Here is a 10,592-nt window from a genome sequence, read left to right as displayed (position 1 = left end):
GAAAAAACTATTCCAACAATACCTAAATATAAAACAATTTGTGTGATATACTACCATATTGAAACTAGACATTAACCAATTCGTACGCTGCAATCATCTTTCACTAGAAAATCACAGAGAGCAAAAAGAAGTGCCCTCTTGAGTTCCTCATGTCACGGTTGTCACCTCTTTCCTCCAAATATGGTATGGAAGGGCATTGCGATTCACTACCCTTTATAACAGAAATTTCCAGAAAGAATAAAAGTTTTTTGATCCAATCAAGCTTACAGAGGTCATTTAATTCTTTTACTGTTGTGAAGGATATCAACTTCATCGAAACAACATTAAACACTCATTGTCAAACTGGAAGATGTTTTTTACATTATGTCCTCAAACAAACTGGCTAATATTTCATAACTTAAAACAGTTTCAATTTCAAACGTGGATGTCTGAAGACATTTACAATTTTACATAACAAATACTTGTGAGCCCCAAACCTCGCCCCACTTTCCACCCCTCAGAAAATAAAAATAGAATCACACACAAACAAATAAGCCCCATTCGAGAACCTTTTATACACAAAATAACAATGGATTCATCAGTTTTAATGAATGAACCCAAATCCAAGAGAATGTAGAAAACCATGGAAGAATGGGAAATTTTGAGAAAAAAGAATCATTGCAAATCAAATGGATAAATATTCAAACCGAAGACGGGCCTGTGTTATTTCTCACCTCAAAGACACCACTTATTTCACTTGCGTCCTCTTTAACGAAATGAGCATCCTCAGTTCCATCTGATGGCGATAGAAGGTGCTTTTCTTGCTCCTCATCTATTTCTGTTGACTCACGGGGTGTGGCAGGAGAAAGAGATTCGACAAATTTATCTTCTGCAAAACAGTCCCCAAAAAGAACAACACAAAAGGTCGCATATATTAGCAAGATGGTAAATTAGAATGCACCATTCAGAATACATGTTGATTGGGAAGAAAAAAAATAACAAGAGATATACACACCCGAGCATTCATGATATTCAGGTAGCTGTTTAACACTTGTTACTTGAAGACTTTCAGGAAGTAGACAGCTGCACAAAGCAGCTGCAATTTTGACCAAAAAGGCTGAACTTAGGATTATGCTCATTGTATTTTTATGACAACTATGAATGCATAGTTCACAGGAATAGGGAGGATATGACATAAAATGTATAGAACAGCACAAGAACAGAGTAATCAATACACTGGATTAGATCCCTCACCCAAAATGAAGCTAATGTTTCGTGATGACATTACAAATGATGTTATCCACTCAAAAAAACTGATTTTTGATTTTTCAAAGTATTTCTTTTTGCCAAGCATAACGCAAAAGTTGAAGGAGTGAACTTAAAAGTTCAGTGCATGTTTGGATGCTAGCTGGCCAAAGCAACAAATCTTCCTTTTGTTTTGTGCTTTGAAATTCGAGAATGTGCATTGGAATTCCCAAAAATATGTTTTCAACCAACTCGAACTCAATTCAAATATTATATAATTAAATTGAGTAGCATAAAGGTTCTATTTTTGTGATACAAATAGAGCCTATAACTTAATATTTCAAGACACGGTTTTTTCTCTCCTTATCTATTTCAAGTGTTTTAAGAAAAGTCCGAGTCCTATAATGGCCTTAAACTTGTTGAGTACTATAAAGTTTATTTTCTTCTAGTAATTTTTATATGCATTAATTGCAGCTAACAGTCTACAAGCTTCTCACAGCAGACTGAATTTTTTTTTCAAAAAAAAAACTCAATTTTTTTATTTAAAAAACTTAACATTTTTCTCTTCATCTCATCTAATTTAATAAAAAAACATCCCCTTATTTCTCTCCTAAATAGACAGAAAACAGTTGAGAGGTAGTGTACATAAATTATATAAAATGGCACAGATATACAATACAATCGTTGCACAAGAGACCTCCTAGATCTTCACTTTACAAAGTGCAAGAAAAACATTCAAACAACTTCATTGGCTGCCTCCACCACTGCACAAGCTAACCAAGTCGATCAGTGTTGCGTATAACAAATCAAGAGACAAGTGACCTAGGAATTTCCTATATTCGGATGCACCATCCGTGATGCTCATATGAAGCTTTTGCTCCTCTGCAAAACTGTCCTCCATGACCAACCACCAAGATATACACCCTTCACTATCTTCTGGATCAACACTTGCAACCAGGCCAAGTGTTTCACCCTGCTCCAGCTCCAAAGATAGGCATAAGAAGTCTCGATTTGCTTTTATCCCAACCATCATAGCTTCCTGATAGAGCCAATTAATAATTTGGCTCGCAACCTGCATGATTTCAATTGCAGTAATAAGCATGTTGTATAATTACACGTAAGACTCACATGAGAGTCAACTACATATATGCAAATTCTCCACTTAGGAATACGAAAGTCACTGCAATGACATCAAATTTTTTCTCACTTTACCTGCTGCAGAATAATCACAGGAAGATCAGCTAAGTTGCAGTTATATTTGTTTATTGAATGGGTTTCCTCAATCTTTCCCTTGAACAGGCCAGCGACATTTGGAGAACCTTCAGCTTTAACGTTGATGCAATCATCATTTACCACCACCTTAGTCCAAAACTGACGCTTGACAGCATTTTTCTCATAATAATCTGATGTTTTGGTTTGGCTACCACGAAGAATAGATTGAGGAACCTCCATGTAGAGTGTCCATGACGAAGCCCGAGAATGCCATGTGGGATTAGAAATTAGCTGTATATACGGGACCTTGCATACCTGCAGCTATCAAAGATTTAACAAAATGTCCATTTTACAATCAACTAAAGTCAAATTTGAAAAGAGTCATACCACGTTTTCCAGCTCTGCAAGAACTTTAGTTGAAAATATCCTGTGAGCTAAAGATTTAAAAAAATGACCAAGAAGACTGGATCCATCCTTTGCCTGTATGCCAGACAAACGATTTCCAGAGGAACTTGGTTTATCACCACCTTTTCCAAATATATATTCATGAAAAATCTGTTGAATATAAATCTCATAGCAGATGGAATTAGAAAACTGCCCTTTGTTAGAGGTGTTCTGTTTGGCTTCACGCTTCATTCCATCAGATGATTCCAGAGGTAAAATTGCATTTTCTGCGTTATCGGTGAGTTCACCTTCAACTGTAGAATGATCTTGACTATTGGACACTAGTGTTAAGTACACAGAGGTTTCTTGACCTAAGCTTAATTGTAAATAATTTTCCCGTATTCCAGTCACACTGACACCTGCAACTGTGTTAAATGCTTCTCGATTCACCAGATCAAACACCTGGAAGCATAAGAATCCAAAGCAACAAACCACCAACAGCAAATGTTCAAGTAAGAATATTGGACAAACTAGACAAGCAAAGCCAACAACAACAATAATGAAAGAACAAATTACCTGTTCATTGAAAATTGCTTCATGTACTTCACGAAGGAGTGAATGTGTTTTCTTAACACACTCTTCATCACTTAAGGACTCTTCACCTGTTTTTCCCAAATTAAGCTCACCTGAAAAGTGGGATTTGTTTTGATTGGATTTCCTCCTTGTATCATCTGATTGTGCACCAACGAAACCAAATTGGAGAGAATGGCATAAATCCGGAGACACATTTATTGCCAGATTTCCAGCTGCATCATGATTAACTCGAACAGTGGACATAGACAATGAGCGAATAATAGCTGCTTGGTCATATGAGTTATCAAAGAGATCAAAGGTGAAGCCTTCATTCCCTGGAACAATAGCTGCCTGACGTTGCCGTTTAACCTTCCAATTTTGCTGCAACCTGTTCACATATCAGGTCATTTGATAGCTAGGGATGTAAGCTAGTAAACTAGCATTCCTAAAGTAAGTTTCTTTAAATTATTGATGAAATGAATACAGATGTGTGTTAGTTACTTGAGAACCAGCTTTTGAAGGCAACGAAACATGGTTATTTGTGATCTAAACATGTTCTCAAATTCTTGTCAGCATCGACCCAAATAAGTTAATAATAAAGGCAAAGTTAAGAATGGAAATTCACCTGATAAGGGCACCATAAAACCTAGCTTCCCGAGCAACCTGTTGTTCAAAAGCCTTGGCAGATTGCTTGAAATATTTCCCAACATGCTGCACAGAATAGAAAGTTTGTTCAAAGATTTCATTATTTATCCCAGCAACCAATTGTGATTGTCATTAACAAGTTTTACGAGATTCAAATTGCTACAAGTTCTATTTAAACAAATAAACTTGCTACAACTTGCTACATTGAAAAAAGGGTGGAGATCTTCATTCTTGACTTACTATTATAAACATAAATAAAAATTCAAATAAACATCAGTGCAAATTTTCTTTAAAGAAAAAGAACATAGAAGAATATTTACGCGGTAACATTGCAGCTTGGTGGCTGCAGATACAGCCAGGTCAGACAAAGCTTCATTTGGTAATAGTTTTGGTCTTGTCATGCTAGCCACTGTTACTGCATCATTTGCTTCAACCTAAAAACAATAATAAGAACAAAGCATCAAGTATTGTCAAACTGCACATAACTTACACAGTTACAGATTTACACTATAAACAACTGCACCACACCAAAAAACTCCAAGAAAAATCTTAATCAAAATTCAAAACACGGTTGCCACCCATTATGCAAAGAAGTTGGTTATACAGAAAGGTTTCATTACGGTCAAATGGCATGATTGTTAGTTCTCTAGCATTGTAAGTTGACATTCATAAAAGTTCTCTCAACACTGTATTCCATTCCTTGATGAAAGAAACTAACACAGTTTCCTTTAAGCCACATACAGGCATTTCATTCTAAAGAATGTTCCAAAGGAAGTCCTTGAGGTTTTTCCCATGAATGACAGAAAGTAACATGCATTACTTACAGTGTTAATGAGATCTATGATGACAGAGAGCTCCTGATGAGCCAACTGCAAATTTTCTACCATGCCCTGCCATTGCCATGGCGTTGAGGTCTCCTTTGAGCTCTTCTGCTTCTTCTTCTTCTCCTCATCCTTCTCAACAGCCCAAGCGAAGTCAATTCGCCTAATTAGGGAGAGCCGCTTCTCATCGTAATCCACATCTCTGCAATAACACCAAAGCACAAACAAGTGCACCAATGAAGAGAGAAGTCACAGGAAACAAATGCAAACAGAAACTAGGGTTCAATGTTCTTGTTCCTCTCACTACTTTTGAAATGGCATCTGCATTAGGAAACATTTAAGAGAAAAGATTGAGAAACAGGAAGAGGAGAAGAAAGGAAGCATACGGTGGGAATCGTTCAATTCCATTTTCTTCAATGGAATCCAAGCGCTTGATTGGTAGCTTGTCAAGGGAGATTTGCAATTGCATGCCATCGTCCATTTTCTAGGAAAGTTTTTCCTAGAATATTCCACAAAACCCTATCACCCTCCGTGCTGTGGTGTGAAGCTGGCTCAAGAGTCAAGAGTTCCTAAAAGTACAAGTCCAACTCAACATGAATTATGAAAGCTATTGATTGAAAACTAATGAATGATTTCATATCTAACAATATCAACCTTAAATTACTGAAGAAAACATCTTCAGTATAGTCACATATAATAGTTTTCCCTTCCTCCATATTTCTCCTTTATCCACTACACAATCTGTAAAATAGGCAATTTGGCATGTTGCTGGAATCTTGTAATACATCAGCAACACAATTTAGACTATTCCAAATTTCCATTGAACATATAGTGAACAATCTTTCAGGGAAAAAAGTAACAAAATTCAATGCATTTACCCAGTTATTTTATATCATTGCCTGCTAAATATTTGCAGACTCCATCCCTGTCCCCAAAAGAAGAAACCGGGCGTGGAGATGCATGTATTGGGGGAAATATATCAAATTGTGATATTATCGGCATAGAACTTACCGTCAAGCCATTGTTGGCTGGCTATTTTTTCAGTTAGGGATGTGCATGGATACTTTAGGCACAAAACCAAACCAAATCCATTTTATAGATGCATTTTTTGGTTCAATCACCAAGAAGCAAGCATGAACATTTAATGCATAGAAACTGAACTCAAATGACCTTGAGTCCTGTCATACAGTTTTAAATTGTGTACCTATATATCCTAACACACATGTTTCATATCATGAATGGGCAATTCAGACTTGATTAGAATCCTGTCCACAAATACAAGACTATCTTGAGGAGAAACAAGACAAAACTCATTGACACCTATAACTCTAACATGACCAAGATGCATAACATACAGCCAGCATCCCATGAGTAACACAGGATCACACCCTAATAAGCTCCACTAATCCTAACAAACAACACATCACATAAACATACAAGAGACAAAAAACCAACAACATTTAAACGAAACAAATTTAAGCGTTTTTTTATGTATACCTCTTCTCTCAAGATTTGCTCCAAGTGTACCTACAACATTCAAGAGACAAATAAAAAAACAATTAATCACCTATTAATTTGTAAAAATATTTAATTAAAAGAACAATATTTCAATGCACTATTTTAATATCTATATGTAAAATACATAGTGGTCAATCCCGTCATCACGGTGCAAAGCGGTCGACTCCTAAAGTGGGATAGCGGGATGACCACTATTTTTATTTTTATTTCTTTTACCTATTTTATATATATATATATATATATATATATATATATATATATATATATATATATATATATATATATATATATATATATATATATATATAACTTGTATGGTTAATAATATTATACATATAATTTGTATGGTTAATAATATATATATATATTTTTTTACTGCACTTATATTCTTTTTTTACTTATATGGTTTAGAATTTTTTATTATTTAGTTTCTTATATTATATATTATGTTAAATTTAGTTTTTATTACTATTATTAGTTAGTTGATTATATTTTTTTATTACTATAATTTTTAATTTATTGTATCATATATTATGCTCCATTTTGTTTATTATATTAACAGTTTACAGATTTATTTTACCACGTAGCAGTTTAGATAACAAGTTAAAAAGTCTCACTTATAAAAATATCCAGCAGATAAATGGTGGACTTCAGGCCCAAGGTCTTAGAAAAGAGGAAAAAAAACACCCTAAAAGGTTAAAACCCTAAGGACCCGATCCATCTACCCATGTTCTGTTTGCTCAGCCGTCACTGTTAAAGTGAAAAATTGAAAATCACGACACTCAAATGGAAGAGGGAGGTTGGCGACAACGGCACGAGAGAAGTCCAAGACTGTCCGGCACGGCGGCGGCATGAGGGTATTTTCGAGTTTTCTTTCGAAATTCAAGTCATAGTTGCAAAACCGCTAGCCCGCAATAGTGCCATCCCGCTTTGGCGCAATAGTGAACGCGATGACTGCTACTTCCAAGGTTATCAGACTCACGATTCTACGTAAACTCGTGGAGATCCCGTAAATTTGACTCATAGAATCGAATCGTAAACTCGTATGAGTTTACTTAATATAAAAAATACATTAATATTCCTATATATAAAATCATAACTAGATATTTCAACCCTAAAATAAATCAAAATAACAAACTAATAAAAGTGAACAAAGAGTTAAGAATGATAATTTAAATTGGAGTAATTTCCAAACATGTACATCAACTACAAATTCCACAATATTTACTCTAGTAACTCAACTGTCATTATTGTTGTATGATCTCTGCAAATTGAACTACCAATTTTACTCAACTACAAATTCAATAAATTTGAGAAATGACAACATAAAAGACCCAAAATACATTTGGACCAAATAAGATAAGAAGAAGACCGAAATCTATCTTCAACATAAAAGACTCAACTGTCATATAATTATTTCATATTTGCCTTCCTTCACATATAGATAAGTTTGGTCTGACACTGCCTAGCCAATTGATATTTACCTTTTTAATCCAATTTGTTTATCATTATGACACATACTGCATGTCGCTTCTGTAACATGCTTCAATGTTCTGTGTTAGTTATCAGATTCTTGACAATTACTGAACCATTTTCGCATTTTATTTGTAATTAAAAGCTTCATATTGTATTCATAGTATTCTTCATTCACAATATTCTTCAATCAAGAGTCAGACCTACAAACAGAAGAGGAAAAGTAGAAAACCTAGTCTCGGGCCATCGCACTCACCGTTGCGGAGACTCCCTTCACCGTTGTTGGCTTGTTGCAGCCACACACTTCACCGTCGCCACGGCCACCACGCACTCGCACGGTTGCAGAAGAAACACGCACTCAGTCACTCGCACTTCCGCTTCGCACTGTGGCTGCGGGCACCACGCATGCGCACCTTGCCTTCGCTTTCACAATCCCACCGTTGCGGGATAGAGTGAGGGAACAACTGATTGCAAAGCAAGGAGGAAGAAAGAAAAACGAAATGATTTAGGAAGCACTGCGATGCTGACGCGAAGTAAGGAGGAAGAAAGAAAAATGAAACAAACCAAACTCGCAAACTCGATGCAGACTCGCAATTCTATCCTAACTTGCTCGAGTCTGCACAAACTCGCCCGATTCCACTCAGTTTTCGATTCTGCTCACAATTTAACTCGTGGAGGCTCCGTGGAATCATGAACTCGTACGATTCTTCAAGTTAAAACGTGATTTTGATAACCATGGCTACTTCAATCCACCCCGCAACAAGGCTCTCCATCGCGGAAAGGGGCCACTCCGCTCCACTCCGGCACAATAGCAGCCACTATTGACTACATAGGTAAAATATTTTTTAAAATAAATAAATAAATAGTGGTGTGTGGCAGTTAGCCCCCAAAAACGCTTTGGTGGGATAGCAAGCAGGAGCCACTCCGCCGCAATAGTGGCGCTATTTAAGACTCTATGATGACAAAAACATAATTCCTACCAAAATTATCAATTGACACCAAATTTGTTCTTGAGTTAAACGTTATTATTATCAAGATTATTCAAGAAATCCTCTAAAATCTTGTTTAGCAAGCATCTCCACCCTTTTGATTAGCCTCATGAGAGACCAGATAAACAAAGACTACTTTTTTTTTTTTTATGTGTATGAAAGTTAAAGAACAGCAGCAGAGACTAAACTCTAAGAAAAACAGAACCCATGGCATTAGCAATGAGCAAATAATGCATAGGTGAAGGACAAGAACTAATCAAACGAAGGTTATCTTGTGGGTTTGCTCCCGTCTTAGCCAACCAATCGGAGCAAGCATTTCCTTCCCGCAAGGTGTGATTGAAAGTTAGCTCTCAGTCATGGTCAAGGAAGGACCGAATTGAAAAGATGATAGGTGCATGTTGATTCTGAATAGCAACACCTTGAGAGATCATCTGCAACGCTATTTGAGAATTTGTCTCGCAAGCAACAGTGCAAAAACTAGCAGCCTTAGCAATGTTGAGACCGTTAAAGATACCAAGCAATTCCACTATCATGTTGGTATTGAAACCGCAATAGCCCATGAAACCTGTAATCCAAATACCAAACTCATCTCTAAGGAGCCAACCAGAAGCGCCAGGATTACCAAAGGACCTTCTTGATGGCTTGAGGAGGAGGAGGATTCCATTTCACCAACGATGGAGGTTTTTTTATAAAAAAAAAAACCCACCTAATTACTATAAAGTAAGATGAATCTCTACTATAATCTTAGCAAATTGGTGAATAGGAGCATATAGCCGTTAATTGTTAACTTAGGAGCCAACCTCCTCAATGTCAGTTTTACAAATGAGTTGAAAAACATTCAAAGACTCAGCAATAACCAACCCTAATATAAAGCGATTAATTCAGCATGAAGGATGTCAACAACGGGAACATTCCCATAAAACTAGAAATCCATTCAGCAATCACATCATGTATGACCCCACCATAACCAACTCTGTTGTTTATTAAATTTAAGCTACCATCCTTACTTCGCTCATAAAACCCATAACTAGGTTTATGCAAATCTACGAAGCTTAATTATTTAGCCCCAAACCGAGAAGGAGAAAGCAGGAACCTAAGTTAATTAAGAGAATGTATGAAGCAAGTATATAATAGGAAGAAGAAACTCAATTTTGTTGGAATTTATAATTATGAAGCACCGGAGAAACTTCTGTACATACTTCTCCAGAAATGGGGGGCACAGTGGGTGTGGTTGGGTGGCGCGGTGGTGGCCTGCTGAAATGCGCGGCGAAACAGCGCTGTTGGCACGGTGGCTCGAGACTGAAACGGGTGGAAGATCGGGAACGGGATGCGGCGGCGGGAGATCGGAGGTAGCGGGTACTAGTGGGTGACTTTGGGCGCTTGTACAGTGAAAAACGATTTGGGAGGAGAGGACGAGAAGTTTGCGAAGTATATATGCTCAGAAATACGAGAGAAGAAGGTGCGTGTTTTTTATTTTGTTAAGAAAATCGAAAATTATATAAAAAATAAAATTAGGTAATTACATAAGGTTTTACCCACTGTAATGACCTTTTTATAATTATATTATATAATATATAATCGCATATATATATATATATATATAGTATTCATATAAATCAAAAACATATAATTATATATTTCATAAATAAATCATTTCGGTGGATTTTATATATTATAATTACTTCTTTTATTATAATATATAAGTATGTAATATTTATATGAATTAATAATATAAGATAATGATAATAATAAT

The 10,592-nt window shown here is 36.1% G+C and overlaps 1 protein-coding gene across 5 annotated transcripts; it reads right to left on the bottom strand.

Moving 5' to 3' along the window:
* Positions 1 to 1,803: 1,803 nt before the first annotated feature.
* On the bottom strand, positions 1,804 to 10,289 carry LOC114411705 (mediator of RNA polymerase II transcription subunit 17-like). Of its 5 annotated transcripts, XM_028375360.1 has the most exons (12): positions 10,039 to 10,289; positions 8,107 to 8,314; positions 6,357 to 6,386; positions 5,514 to 5,600; positions 5,246 to 5,428; positions 4,863 to 5,061; positions 4,359 to 4,472; positions 4,019 to 4,104; positions 3,397 to 3,781; positions 2,824 to 3,282; positions 2,437 to 2,751; positions 1,804 to 2,296 (listed from the first exon to the last, which is right to left on the bottom strand). In XM_028375360.1, the coding sequence occupies exons 5-12, from the start codon at positions 5,338 to 5,340 to the stop codon at positions 1,970 to 1,972; spliced, it is 1,980 nt and encodes a 659-aa protein (XP_028231161.1). In that variant the 5' UTR covers positions 5,341 to 5,428; positions 5,514 to 5,600; positions 6,357 to 6,386; positions 8,107 to 8,314; positions 10,039 to 10,289; the 3' UTR covers positions 1,804 to 1,969. The 5 variants fall into 5 exon arrangements, with proteins under 5 accessions (XP_028231161.1, XP_028231160.1, XP_028231159.1 ...); XM_028375359.1 differs by lacking the exon at positions 5,514 to 5,600; XM_028375358.1 differs by lacking the exon at positions 8,107 to 8,314.
* Positions 10,290 to 10,592: the final 303 nt, after the last annotated feature.

Source organism: Glycine soja, chromosome 5, assembly GCF_004193775.1.
Source record: "Glycine soja cultivar W05 chromosome 5, ASM419377v2, whole genome shotgun sequence".
NCBI lineage: Eukaryota > Viridiplantae > Streptophyta > Magnoliopsida > Fabales > Fabaceae > Glycine > Glycine soja.
Note: the sequence above shows the minus strand (reverse complement) of the source record. Positions and strands in the feature narration are given on the sequence as shown.

Coding starts and splice junctions, on each gene's coding strand:
- LOC114411705 (XM_028375360.1), bottom strand. CDS start 5,340: ATGGACGATGGCATGCAATTGCAAATCTCCCTTGACAAGCTACCAATC. Junction 5,062..5,245: donor GGAATTGAACGATTCCCACC/GTATGCTTCCTT, acceptor GTGTTATTGCAG/AGATGTGGATTACGATGAGA. Junction 3,782..4,018: donor TTTTATGGTGCCCTTATCAG/GTGAATTTCCAT, acceptor ATATGTGAACAG/GTTGCAGCAAAATTGGAAGG.